The sequence below is a fragment of the Mesitornis unicolor genome, unplaced genomic scaffold, assembly GCF_000695765.1.
Source record: "Mesitornis unicolor isolate BGI_N332 unplaced genomic scaffold, ASM69576v1 scaffold1165, whole genome shotgun sequence".
Lineage (NCBI taxonomy): Eukaryota > Metazoa > Chordata > Aves > Mesitornithiformes > Mesitornithidae > Mesitornis > Mesitornis unicolor.
This window is the reverse complement of record NW_010187415.1, coordinates 79,484-93,634: the sequence shown is the minus strand read 5'-3', so window position 1 is coordinate 93,634 and position 14,151 is coordinate 79,484. Positions and strand designations below refer to the sequence as shown.

Genomic DNA, 14,151 nt, shown 5'->3' with positions numbered 1-14,151 from the left:
ATATTCTAGATTGTAAACTTGTTACCCCATGCTGACAACAAACCACTGCATCTTCCCTTTCTTGTCAAAGCCCATGCCTGATTTTCTCTGAAAGGGTTTTTTCTCCGTAGCATTCCTACAGCTATACCATTACCTTTGAGCAGATGTCAGGCAGCACGGCACGGCTGCCTGCAGATCGAGTTGCTGCTGCCAACTCTCGCGAGCTTTGTGTCAGAAACAGTTGATTATAATGTCAGGACTGTCCAATTTACGGGCTTAAAGCTGCAGCTGCATTCTGCATTTTCTCTGAAGTATTCAAAGATCTCGACTCTTAAAAACTTTGTAGTTCTTGTAATAGAAGTGGGGTAAGTGATTCTCTATTTACATGTCTCTGTCTAGCAGGGTAATTTACAGTTCAGCTTGGTTTGCACGGGGATTGGGATCTTTTAAAGCGTTACGCTCTGCCCATTTGTTGCTCTCTTGGGAAAACTCACTTCGCTCTGAAAATGGAACAAGTAAGCAGACGTGTGTATCAGACCTTGGTATTATTCAAGGGATCCTGGGCTAAGTAAATTAAGCTGAGCTAGAAATCACTTATTAATTCAACCATCTCTTCTATTTAAATAGTGATTATATGGTCTTGTGTATAGATTTTTTGCCTGGGTGAAGATTTGCAAGGAGAGGAAACAGTCATTGAAATCAATTCTGTTCACTTGCTGAATAAGAATACAAAAGTGTAGCCTGTTTAACTTTTGCTGGAGATAACTACTACAGAAGCAGCTTTTTATAGTATGCAAATACATTATCTGTTCGGTTAAGGTTGATGAGCTAAAGCAATCTTCTGACCATTTTACTCTCATAGTAGTAATCAAGTAACATTTGTTTTGCTCAGTGGGTTTTACATTGTTGAATTTGTTTTAGTACAGCACTGAAAACCTTATTAAAATCATATTTGCCATGTGTTCAAGGTATAATAATCACCTTCCTGTCACTTGCTACTTTTGTGAATATTAGCAGAGTAACAAGACTAGACAACTCCTTTCTTTCAGCAGTATGAAACTTCTGTGTTTTTCAAGTTTGATCTAGCTCAAACTTTTTCTTTAAAATGCTACCTGTTCTTTTGCAGAGCTAATTAAAAAGGTACAGAACTGAATGTTTTGCTAGGTTTTTTTCTTCCTAAAATTGTCTAAAACTACTTGGGGTCAAAAGTTATGCCTCTGTGTTTTGCAATGTTACACTGTTTTCCTCCCATCTCATTCCTTTTTTAATTAACAGGAAAGCACAGAGGGGAATTAATTTTAATTACTATTTAGATATTAAAAGCTTTAGGAACTTTAATGTTTCTTGCTCTTCTTAGAGCCATTTTCTCTTCTTCATAATGATGTTTGAAATCTCTTAGTATTTCCATCTTGCTGTTGTGATTTGATCCTCAGTGGTATCTTAGAAGTGAATACAAGAAAAATGCAAGTGTCAATGAAACACATATCACAGCACTGTGCATTGGGTGCCCACACACCCAACTCAGTCCCTACTATTAACATTTCTCACAGCCATGCCAGTTTCCTTGGTTGACTGTGAGAGAGGGTGAAAGAGTTTAGCCCTAAGCTGATCTTTGCATACGTTTTTCTCTTACAAGATAGCCAGGTTGGACAGGGCTTTGAGCAACCTGGTCTAGTGGGAGGTATCCCTGCCTATGGCAGGCAGGTTGGAACTAAATGATCTTTAACGTCCTTTCCAACTCTAACCATTCTATGATTCTGTGATTCCATAAGATTTTATTACAGGAATGAACACACACACAAAAAAAGACCAGCACACAGAAAGGGGAGATAAATGCCACTAAATGATGGGATCCTCCTGTGTGGGTACTGCGGGCTGCTGGAGCAAGCCTTTGCTTACACAAACTGCTCAGGAGTTGCTGGACTACGTCAGTTGTCCAGATTGGCTACTGACATCACTAAAGTTTAGCATTCATGGGAGCATTTGCATGTTTCTATAAATCAAACTGAAGGCTATGTGGAGTGTTAGACCAACCCTGAAGTCTATTGCTCCCATTCAGCACCTTATCTTTTATTTTTAATAAAAAATCAAGAGTATAATTGTTTGTGTTTTCTAAAATTTATCTGTTTTTCTGTCTGTTTACATGAATGCTAAAAAAAATTGTTGATGTTATCTCAAAGTTAGGAACCTCTTTGCGCAAAATCATCCTTTTTTCTCCCCTGCAGTTTTGTACTTGATTTCCAAGAATATACAAACAAGCAGGGGGAGCTCATATTAGGCCACAGCTGTACTTTCCACAGAAATTAGCCTCATGCCTATTAAGGACACAAGTGCTTCTTATTAACAAAGAATGGCCTGTTTAAAGTGGCAGGACAGAGTACGCTATGTAAAACAGGGCAACAAGCAAAAAATAGAAGGAAGCTTTGTTGAGCGTTTTCAAATATGTTAGCTGGGTTTATGCAAAGAGACTTTTACTGACTTTTCATTTTCAAGGGGAGGATATGGTGGTTTAAATAGCATTTGAAAAAGGCTGGGGTAAATTAGTATTAAATGTGGTAGATAATTAGCCTCTATCCTCTTAGCTTTAAGAAAATATTTTCACTTTTTTTTCAGGAAGCAATGATCATGCCATACTTAAAATATTAGGCACCACGTACATATATTATAAAATCCTTGGCTGTTTAGCCTTTTAATGCTAATCCTAACTAGTAGAAGTATGAATGCTTGACATGACTATGATGATTGTAAACTTGGTTATGTTGATTTAGAGAAAAAATCTTGAAACACTTGTTTCATTTAAGAAGTTCCATGTGAACATAAGAAAAAACTTTTTCACTGTGAAGGTGACAGAGCACTGGACCAAGCTGCCCAGAGAGGTTGTGGAGTCTCCTTCTCTGGAGACATTCAAAAGCTGCCTGGACACATTCCTGTGTGACCTGATGATCCTGTTGTGGCAGGGGGGTTGGACTGGATGATCTTTTAAGGTCCATTCCAACTCCTGATACTCTGTGATTCTGTCTTGGTGTACCTTTATATGCAGCCACCCACAGGAGCTGATGAACTGACAGTCAGCTCAGAGGTGCTTCATGTGCTTCACTTGTTAAAACACCTTCAGGTCCTGAGACATATGGGCAGAACAATGAAATCACCCAGTGCTTTGAGTTTGTAGCAATGTCACCTCAACGATTTGCTTCAGCCCAGGCGAATACTGTGACACAAATATATAGTTCAAAACTCAGGTGGATCTGGAAATCCTTGGATTAAAACTTGGCTTCAAGCTCCGTTTCATTTTTCAGGGGACACATGTTTATGTGTGGAAAAATCTGTGCCTAGTGATGTTTGTTATCACTCTTTATTGATCTGAGAATACAAATCACCAAAGTAACCTCTAACAGAACAATGACTAGTTGGATCACAGATCATGAAATGTTCTGTTCATCGTGTCAGTGGAAATGCAGCAGAGGTAGGTCATTTGCTAACTGAAGTAGACAGAGTCTGCTTATATGACTTTACCTTCTCTGGTCTAGCTTCCTCAGGTCTATGTTTTTTTTAATGACAGAGTTTTTCTGAAGCACTTTACCAAATATTAAACATAGACTTTGCAACACAACTAACTAACAAGAACTTACAGTTAAAGACTGCTGAGCTTTGTGCAGCAGCACCATCTTATTTTCAGTCACCATGGGATGAGATACATAGTTTTTGAATAAACTCTTTTGGCTCTGGTAGAAATACACTGCAATACTAACTATGAATTTCTTTTTTCCTGTGTTTCAGGAATCATGATTTGGACAAACGGTACAAGTCTCTATATCAGATTTCTTATGTGGCTTTTTCTCCTGCATACGTTCATCAGAAAGGTAATGCCTGAAGATAACATCATTACAACCAATAAAGGCAGAGTCAGAGGGATGAATCTGCAGGTACTGGGGGGAACAGTTACAGCTTTCCTTGGAATACCTTACGGACAGCCGCCCATTGGTAGACTGAGATTTCAAAAACCAGAACCTCATGAGAAGTGGTCAGATGTTTGGAATGCCACAAAACATGCAAACTCTTGTTACCAGCTTATAGATACAACTTACCCAGGATTTCCTGGAACAGAGATGTGGAATCCAAAAACGAACCTAAGTGAAGACTGTTTATACCTTAATGTATGGATTCCTTCTCCCAAGCCCAAGAATGCCACTGTCATGGTGTGGATATATGGCGGTGCTTTTGAGGCTGGGTCAAGTTCCCTACCAGTCTATGATGGCAAGTTTCTGGCCAGGGTAGAAAGAGTTGTTGTAGTTTCCATGAACTACAGGCTTGGTGCATTAGGATTTTTGGCTTTGCCAGGAAACAAGGAAGCTCCTGGAAACGCAGGTTTATTTGATCAAAGATTGGCACTTCAGTGGGTCCAGGAGAACATAGCAGCATTTGGAGGCAATCCAAAAAGTGTGACTATATTTGGAGAGAGCGCTGGCTCGGCTTCTGTCAGCTACCATATCCTTTCTCCTAAAAGCCATCCTTTATTCACAAGAGCCATCATGGAAAGTGGATCTGCAAATGCCCCTTGGGCTGCAATAACAGCATCTGAAGCCAGAAACAGAACAGTGGCTTTAGCTAAACAACTCCAGTGTCCCACCAGTAATGAGACAGAGCTGATTCTCTGTCTCCAAAAGAAGGACCCAAAGGATATACTGGAGAACGAAATTTTTGTTTTAACATATGCTCCCCTTATAAAAGTATATTTTTGTCCAACTGTGGATGGCGATTTTCTCTCAGACATGCCAGAAACGTTGATTGAGAAAGGCCTTTTCAAACAAACACAGATCTTAGTCGGTGTTAATAAAGATGAAGGATCAGCATTTCTAGCATATGAAATCCCTGCCTTCAGCAAGGATAGTGATGGCTTGATCAATAAAACAGAATTTGAAGAAGCTTTAACTCTGTCCTTCCCAGAAGCAAGCAAACTCGCAATAGAATCGATCATTTTTCAGTATACAGACTGGGAAAATGAGCAAAAGCCAGAACATTACCGTGATGCCATGGATGATATCGTTGGTGACTACAATATAATATGTCCCGCAGTGGAATTCACAAAAAAATTTGCACAGCTAGGACACAATGCATTCTTTTATTTCTTTGAACATCGATCCTCAAAGCTCCCTTGGCCAGAGTGGATGGGAGTAATGCATGGTTATGAGATCGAGTTTGTGTTTGGATTGCCCCTAGAAAGAAAAGTGAATTACACCAAAGCTGAAGAAATCTTAAGCCGATCCATGATGAGATACTGGGCAACTTTTGCAAAAACTGGGTAAGTTCACTGCAGAGGTTTATTTGGTTGGTCAGAAGTTTGTTTGGTTGGTCAGAAGTTTGTTTGGTTGGTCAGATGCTTGTTGTTTCACAGATGGAAAAACCCTAACTGTTTTGATGGTGGTTTGAAGCCTCATGATAAGCATGATGAGAAAGGGTTAATTGTTCAGCTATCCAGAATTCCTTTTTTAAGTTCTGACAAAAAACACTGTCTTAGTAAAAGAAACTCTTGATGCATAGCTCAATCTATTGTATAAGCTTAACAACATGTATCCACCTATAAAAGCAATACAAAAACATCTTTTTGCCATGGCAGTGGTTGTTACAAAGAATGGCAATGGTTTCAAGCTTCAGAAACAAAATTTCAAAATTCCGGGAAAGAGCTCTAGTGGTAGAAGTAGGAGCAAAAAGCCCAATTTTCTTTAAAAAGTAATTTGCTCAGAACATGCAGGTGTATAATATGAAGTTATATTATGTTCACATGATGAAGTCATTGGGATTGCAGGGTGTTTTCAGAAAGCCTGTCTTCCCATGTATACTCTAAGTATAATCTGAGATTTCACTGAAGCCGATGACAAAATACTTCCTTTTTTCCATTAGACTCATCTTTAAGTGAAATATGTACTTGCCTGTGTAAGAAGCAAATAAGCATATTTCATTTGGATGTTTGAAATGGATTAAATACAACCACTCATTCAGTCTTTTTAGCTGGAGTCCAAAACAAGTGAGACAGCCCTTGCTCTGCTCAGCAGGGTTGTGGGGCCCCTAATGCAATATTCAGTTTGAAAGGAAAACATTTTGGTGGGGTAAGAAAAACAGTCATTACCATGGTCACGTGTGATTAGTCTCAAGGCTGCAAAGCTGATGAGATGAGGAGGTATCTTGTCTTCTCAGAAGCTTGGTTTGTGCGCTCTCCTGAGAAAATTATATATATAAAAATCTGTACCTGAGAAAACATACAAACACTTAATTCACACTTTAAAAATGTTTAATTAACTTATATTTTTAAATCTTGCATTAATTTTACTTCCATGGCGGACTTTTCCTTTGATTTGTGAAGGATATGTAGATTTGTAAAGGTAGAAATCAGCTTTGGAACAGGATCTAATTATTTTTCTTAATAGATTAGAAATCAGAGGAGACCACTGTACTCATTTAGCCTATATAACCTTGTACATAACACAAAATACAGGTAGGACTTAAACATTTCCAGTGATGAAAAATCCAGAATACATGTTGCTAGGTTGTTATAAAGTGTAATTACACTTAAAACAGTTATAAAGGGAAGTTTTGCGTTTTGCCTATTCTACTACTGCATTTTCCAGACACTATTTTATTTGACAATTTCTAAGCTTTACCTTATGATTTGTGTTCCATATAGAGATAGTTATAGGCTTTATTGAAATAACTATTAATCCTTTTTTTTGTTAAACAAAGCAGGTTATACACTTACATCTTTCACTATAAAGCATTTTTTTTTCAAGTTAAATTATTTTTTCATATTTAAATAACTATACATCTTCTTTAAAACATCACCTTGTTGGAACTTTCCCTGTTGGAATTAAACCCTGTCATCCCCAAAGAGTTCTAAGTACAGCTGTCAGCCATTCCCTCTAGTTCAACCTGATATTCCCCTGTTTATTCACCCAAGGGAAGTCCTGTTTGCCTTGACTGTGGGGTTATCTGTGCCTGCCTGTGTGCAGTGGCTCTGCGACCTGCCCGAGTTCTCCCTTCTGCAGCGGCTCTGCTCCACAGCTCTGAAACACGTTGAGCACCAACCTGCCCGAGCCCTGCCTGGTTCCTTCACATTACACTTCAAGGTGAACTAACAGCTTGTTTTCATATACAACCTCTTTGCTTATGAATAGGTGTGATTGACTGTTTGCCTTGATATGTAGGAATGTTAATTACATTAACAAGTTCTATCTCCTTTATATATTGGAGCTTGTAATACTTTTTTATCATAATTGAGCATGTTAAAACTCAGAAAAATGACTATATAGAGAGCTATACTCATCAAATGCATAATGTTTTAATGCAGGTTTTATTCTTGTAAAATTTAATCTAAAATTCAATCTGTAAGCCCTTCATGCTTCTCTCTGTACTCGGAGTCTGATGACACCACTGCATATGAATCTGATGTGAAAGACCATAGCAGAGAGAGGAAAATTCAGCAGCAGTGCAGGTTCTGGAATTGGCTGTGTGGTTGATTTATCAATGCCAAAAATGCATCTGATAGATTCCCAAGATGAAGTCTGCACGGTGAGGTCAGTTAAAACTTGGTATCAATTCCTGCATCACAAAGACATGCTATGACAACATTGCTTTGAAGTTGGTGTCATTAGGCCCTTAGTGAAGAGTGAACTGAGTGAAGGCTTTACAGCCTGCCCCACAGGAGTTTGCAATCAGGATCTTATACCAGAGATAGCAGACCTTTCCATTAAAGAGAACTATTTCTTAGTAGGAAAAGAGAAATTCAGGTCTATATTAGATTTCGCAGAACTATATTTGCATTTCTGTCAACTACTGATTTATATATATATATATAAATTTTATGTGTGTATCTATACAATTTTTATTTGTGTATATATATAGATAAAACTCAATAACCTGCTCTGCAAAATAAATTACACTGTTGCTGTCACTGTAGCAAGCTAAAATTAGACAACATAAGGTACATTCAGGTTTAAGTTTATTGATGACAGTCCTGTCATCTAGTCTGATTATAATTCGCACTATAATTAGATTAGCCTACAGACCAAATTTCAAGTGGTTTCCACAGCAAACGGCAAATAATCTTTTTCTCTGCCTCCACCACAAGTATCAAAAACACCACTATTGTGGTATACAATACAATCATGCAATTTATGTAACAGTAAAAGAGCCGATCAACATTAACCCATTATGTGACACTTTCCTCATCACCAAGAACTCAGAGCCCTAAGGCTTTGTAACACATCAGTCATAGTGCATAATGAGTGGGGAAGTAATAAGAATTGTTCATAATTCCAAATACAATAGGTGATCCTTGTTTTCCTAGTACCTTTGAGCAAGCAGCAAACATTTATAAAGAACTGGGGAAGCCCTGTTTGACATAATGTTTGTAGTAAACTGACACTATCAAAGGGCAAACATCTGAGGGAAAAATTAATTTACCATTGATGTCCTCAGTAGATGAGGAGAAAATCAAGCAAAAAGAGGAGATATTGCACAGCACAATTTTTAGTGAGGGCGTTTGACCTAATATTCTAATGTGCAGAAGTACAAAAGCACAAGGCAGGGACAAGCAGCCTGCAGAGGAAGGAGATAAGATAGAGTCAACAAAAGTTAAAAGAAATCCGTTTTCTCCTGTTACTTTTTAGTTGGGAGGGACCAAGAAGTGAAGCAGCTCACCACATGCAGAGCTGTTTCTCATAAGGGTTCTTCAAGCCCATCATTTGACCCTAATGATCTCTGTTTTTCATTCTCACATGAGCAGTAGGAATAAGAATGGTGATACAAGAAGTCAAAGGTATGTCCTGTAGAATCATTTTCTGTTTCTTAGAAATACCTAATGTTGTGTAAGAACAAAAGAAAAGGTAGAAAAAAAGAGGTGACTTTTTCAGAGAAGAAATTCTTGATTTCTACATTTCTTAGTAAACAAAAGGAGACTGTCAGCCCGCCATAAAGTTTTCTACTTGACCGCCACCCCCACAAATAGGTGATGCAGTTTTCTAAGTCTCTAGGCAATTCTTATTTCACATCCTTGCTAAAAATAAATAGCATTGATAACTGACCATTTTTTTCTGGAAAATTAGCGGGGATAAAGATTTTCTATTTTTGAATATGTATGGAGAATGGGTAATGTAGGTGATTCAGTAGGAGATGGGAACAGACATTTAGCCTGTGAGGATTAAAGTTAGATGCTGGCGTTATACACCGAATCTCTCTTTGGTACCTAAGGGAATAGTGTTATTTTTAGGAATGTGCCATATATTTGCACAGTCTGTAACATCTGTGAAGACCCTGCTGAGATAGTAATCTTTGACTATAAGCCACTGCTTTTCTGTCATAATATTCCCTGCAGATTCATTATCCAGAACAGGATTTGTCAGCTTGAGAACCTTTGGGAACTATGGATACCGTAACTACTTCTGTTACTATGCATAGGGACAGGCTCCTCATCATTGTCTGCAATATTTAGCCATAAAATAATTTTATTTCATATCACATACTCTGAGAAGTATGAAAAAAAAAAAAAAGCAAATTACCTCATGAGTCTGACTGTTCAGGCAGTTAAATGGAGTAGCTTGAGGAAAGGACAGACTGGGAGGCCCATAACATTCCTGGTAATGATTGTTAGGAGCAGCCTTTTGGATTATTTCTAGCTAATGCTAACCCTGATGCTCACAGATAGACCAGAGGACACAGGTAAGCACCCATCATCGAGCTGTGGGTCTGCAAACTGGCAGCGTTAGTAACTTACTCTCCAGTTATACACTGACAGCATTCCTTCCCCTCAGAAATATGCTTAGGATGTATTTCAAGAGCAGGTCTAAGTAATCAGTGGTATAGATTAGCTGTTTGACTCCTGCAAAGATGTGCTAAACGTGGACAAAGATACCACACTGCTTCAGTGTTTAGAAGAGCATCACTCCAGTATTCACTCCTTTATTTCCTGCCCTTCCTGGCACGGCTTAAGTGCCTCTGCCCTCCAGTCCTGGGCCTTTCCAGTCTCCCCAGCATGCTGGTTTCTGAAGTCTGCTGGCAGCTGAACACTTGTATCTTCCAATGACCTTTTCACTTTAAAATTGAATTCAATATACTGAAGGAGAAAGTGCATAGGTCCTGACTGAACAGCATTAAGTCAGTCTTGAGGTGGATACTGATTTCCCAAAGGTAACTTACTGAACTCCCAATAAATTCCTGGGAGGGGAAGACAGAAGTTTCCAGGTGTGGCAATTTATTTTCAATCACTTGAACAATTCTGTTGTTTCATTATCACTGCAATTTTTAATGACTATATTTTTGGTATCAAGTAAGATACTGTTCCTAGTGCTATTAGAATAATTTCATTAAATATTTTTTTGCATGTATTTGAGTCTTGAAAGAACAACATTGTCATCACACCCTCAAAAATTTCTGTTCTACCATTGAGGGAAGAAAAAGGGTTATTACTGGTGCTGTTTGAATAAATCACATATAATAAAATATTTGGATTGAGTTGGAAAGAACAGATTCTAGAATCAATGCTCTTGATTTACACTTTGATTTAAAATTCTTCCATTTACTGTGAGCTAGGGTCTCCTCAGCTGATTCTTGTATTTAAGAATATTGGCAGTTAAATATCAACTGGTAGCCTAAAAATAATTTGATAGAATTCCAGACATCACCAAAATTTGTCAGGCAAGGAGATGTGGCCAAATTGTATTCAGCAGAAAACCATAGTGTGTTATCATATGGAAGGAGCTAGATCAGGCTCAGTATGATTATATATTTTATATATAGTTTTCAGTGGCCTTCTCCTGAATGCTTTCCAGCACACTTTATTTTAAGTGATGTCCATGGTGAAATAACTTAAATTTTTCTTTCCAAACAGTTTTAAAATTCATTTCACTGCTGCACTTTTGTTATTCTTCAGAAAGCTTTTGAAAGTAAGCAAGCGACACTAGCAGGTACTATCAATCAATCATAAGCAGCAGAATGCTCTGCTAACTCTAGTAAGAGTAAGTTTTATTTATCATGAAAAAATATATGGAATCCCAAATCAGTGGTTGCTAGGTTATGCCTTTTGCATTACTTTATTCATTAGATTTGGTAACTGTATTTAGACATGAGCGACGTAAAGTGGCAAGGAAACGGGCAAATCAGTTGAGATGAAAACACAAATAAGAATGTAGTGGAACACACAAAGATAATATTTTTTAAGGTTTTGTGAAAAATGTTTCAGATAAAAGAAAACGGGCAAAACTTGTCTCACTGCCAGTTTTACAACTGCTGAAACAAATCTTGGCAGCTTTTTCTATAAACTGAAGGCTTTGAAATATTTCCTCCTATGTTTTAGGGGAATTTGTGAGGCTTTGATTGTCCCACTAAAGCTCTGAAGCACTTTGCCTGGTTATTATTGCCTTTCCCTGATGTTCCACTGGTAGACATATAATAAATTTCAGTGCTTTTGTTACCAACTTATCACAACATGTTTATAGAGAGTAGTATCAGAACACTGAGAACAAAAACAACAGCCTCATATAGAGTCCAGACAGCAAATTGAACTGGGGACCTATATACTCTACGTATGGAAGGGAATGAATATACCGTGAAAAAAAAACAAACCAAACCAAACACCCCCCTCTCCCTCACACACAAAAAAACCCCAAAACAACAAACACCACACCAAAACTCCAACAACTTTTAATTTTCAGAAACTAGCAAGTTTTACGTTCCACTCAGCCATTTCATGGTAAAACATTTACTGTGTGTTGTATTTCTTCCTGAGATTAGCCCATGGCCACAGGAACAGAGGAAGGTGCCTAGATTTGATCAACTGGAGCTTAGAGGGACCAAGAGGAGACTTTTCCTGAAACTGCTACTTCTGGCATCTCATGTTTATCTAAAATAAGTAATCTTAATTAGAGATTTGACTGGATCAGGTCAAGAATCCAGAACAGAAGACTTCTGGGTGTGAGGTAAAAACCAAAAGCATATAAATGAGGCATGAGAGAGGTTTCTAAAAATATTAGAAGATATAGAGAAAGTCTTCCCTTTCCCATGTTAGGGAAAACTAAAGCTTTAATTTTGACCCAAAAGGGCACACGCATTCTCTCACTTGCTGTCTTTCAATGGAATAATCTCTAAGCCATTAAAAAGATTGTGAAAATCATAGCCATGAACAAAAAAAAAGGTCATATTTTAGGAAACACTGCTATTTCACCACCTTCACTTCGAATTTTTGGGTTCTTAGAAGTGACTCATCATCTTTCCAGAGTTCATACATACTGTTATATTCAGAAGCAGTAGTGGAAACATCTTTCTAGCAATCTATTTGGAAATAATGCATCATGGAAAAAATCAGTAACTAGAGACTTGCATTTGGCAGTCATCTCTCTCTTTCTGGCTTGCAAGCTGACAAGCTGTCATTGAATTTCAGAATTGAAACCAGGTGTATTTGATTCAGTCATCTTTTGAAAATAGGTCTGGGATACAAATTGTTTAGATTGGCTTAACATTATTACAAATATTGCAAAATTACAAGGAGATGTCTTTTTCCTTTCCATATGTGTAGCAAATGCAACTCCATCCATACAGATTTTGTTCTCTACAACAGATGAGTCAAACTATTATTTTCAAACATGCGATGAGAACATCTATTAAGGAAACATCCAAATATTGTAGTAATTGAGTAACTGAGTAATTGAGTGAGACATAAAACCTAAAACTATAATGCAAAAGTTTGCCTTGGGTATAACACTGCAATGCTTTACAGAAAAGAGTAAGCTCTAATACAATTGCCAATGGCTGCAGGATCAAACCCACCAGTGATAACGCATAGTCCTGGAACTGAGCAAGGTGGACTCCCTGTGCTTGTAGTCAGAGGCAGAGACACACAGACATGCACAAGAAAAGAAATGATAAAGAGGAAGTCTCTGAGATGGGTTTTTGTAGAGCTGTGCTACCTTTGGCTGACCCTCTAAAAGAAGAGAGGGAAATATCTTGGATGTGGCTTTTCCTGTTCTTGCAGAAGTAGGTAGAAAAGCTTGTACTGGACATGGTTCCCTGGCAAAGAGCCTACATGGGTATGTTCTGGGGAAAGGAGAGGAATGAAGAGATATAACTGTTCCAAGAGTTGAAATCATGGTATGATTGCAACTTCAAATATGGGAGCAGGAATAAGGAGCCTGGATGGAAAGAATTGTATTTGATGGAAACTACATGAGTAGGGAAGACAGGAAAAAAAGAGAAATAAATGCTAACTGATGCAAGAGGCTAGGTGAACAAAAAAAGACATAAGAGAAAAAGAAAAAAAAGAAATGGAAAAATAGAAAAGAATGTCTGATACTTGCTAGCCATTTTGGAGAGTGAAAGCACCTGTGAATATTGAAATGAAAGAAATACATGCATGAACTTCTGTGTAAATAAGGCAAGTTCATGTATAAGAGCAATATACTTCAGAGGTAACCTAGGATTAAAGATTATTTTCCCTGAATCATAACTTTTGCAGGCATGTAAACACATGGTTGCAAAATTCACTGTGAAATTCTAATTAGTGTTCACCCATAATTAATACTCTTTTTAGGTGCACTCTTCTTCCAAACTACTTTTCTTCAGCTTAGACCTTGTTTCATCCTCAAATGAAATTGAAGAAATTGAAGTTTAAAAGGTCTGCAAAGCCCATTTTTCCAGGTGGTTCTGGAACACTAATCTGAAGTCCTACTGAGTAATTTCACATGAAGAATGGAAACCTTTTGGAACACATTTTAATTTACTTCCCAGAGCAAGAGATTGACTTGTTTCAAGGAAGGGACAAAGGGGAGAAAAGAGGAAATGAGGAGCAGCAGAGGTTACCCAACACCATATTTTTGAAGGCAGCTCAATATGGTGTTTAATTTTTTTTCAATCAGCTGCAAAAGAAGTCAGTTGTGGGTAAATGTAGTTAGCAATTTAGTCACAGGATTTGTGAGATTCAGTCCCCACAAGTCTAAAAGCTGCATAAGTAGAAATCAGGCATTTCATGCTTTCAGTCAGCAATGTTACACAATTATATGCTAGTGCAGATGCAAAATTTAAAATTACCATCATGTGCTTTCCCAGACATCTCTGGCCACTATCTCTGTTCTCTACCTTTCCTTGGGGGAACATAAGACAACTTCCTAATTTCAGACAATACAAACTCGAAAG

The 14,151-nt window shown here is 37.8% G+C and overlaps 1 protein-coding gene across 1 annotated transcript in view; it reads left to right on the top strand.

Moving 5' to 3' along the window:
* The first annotated feature begins 208 nt into the window (after positions 1-208).
* Positions 209-14,151, top strand: part of BCHE (butyrylcholinesterase) — a 32,606-nt gene continuing 18,663 nt past the window's right edge. Inside the window, exons 1-2 of the mRNA XM_010185435.1 lie at positions 209-344; positions 3,757-5,278. Of these exons, the coding sequence (XP_010183737.1) occupies positions 3,762-5,278 (1,517 nt within the window). The 5' untranslated portion in view covers positions 209-344; positions 3,757-3,761. The remainder of the gene's footprint in view (positions 345-3,756; positions 5,279-14,151) is intronic.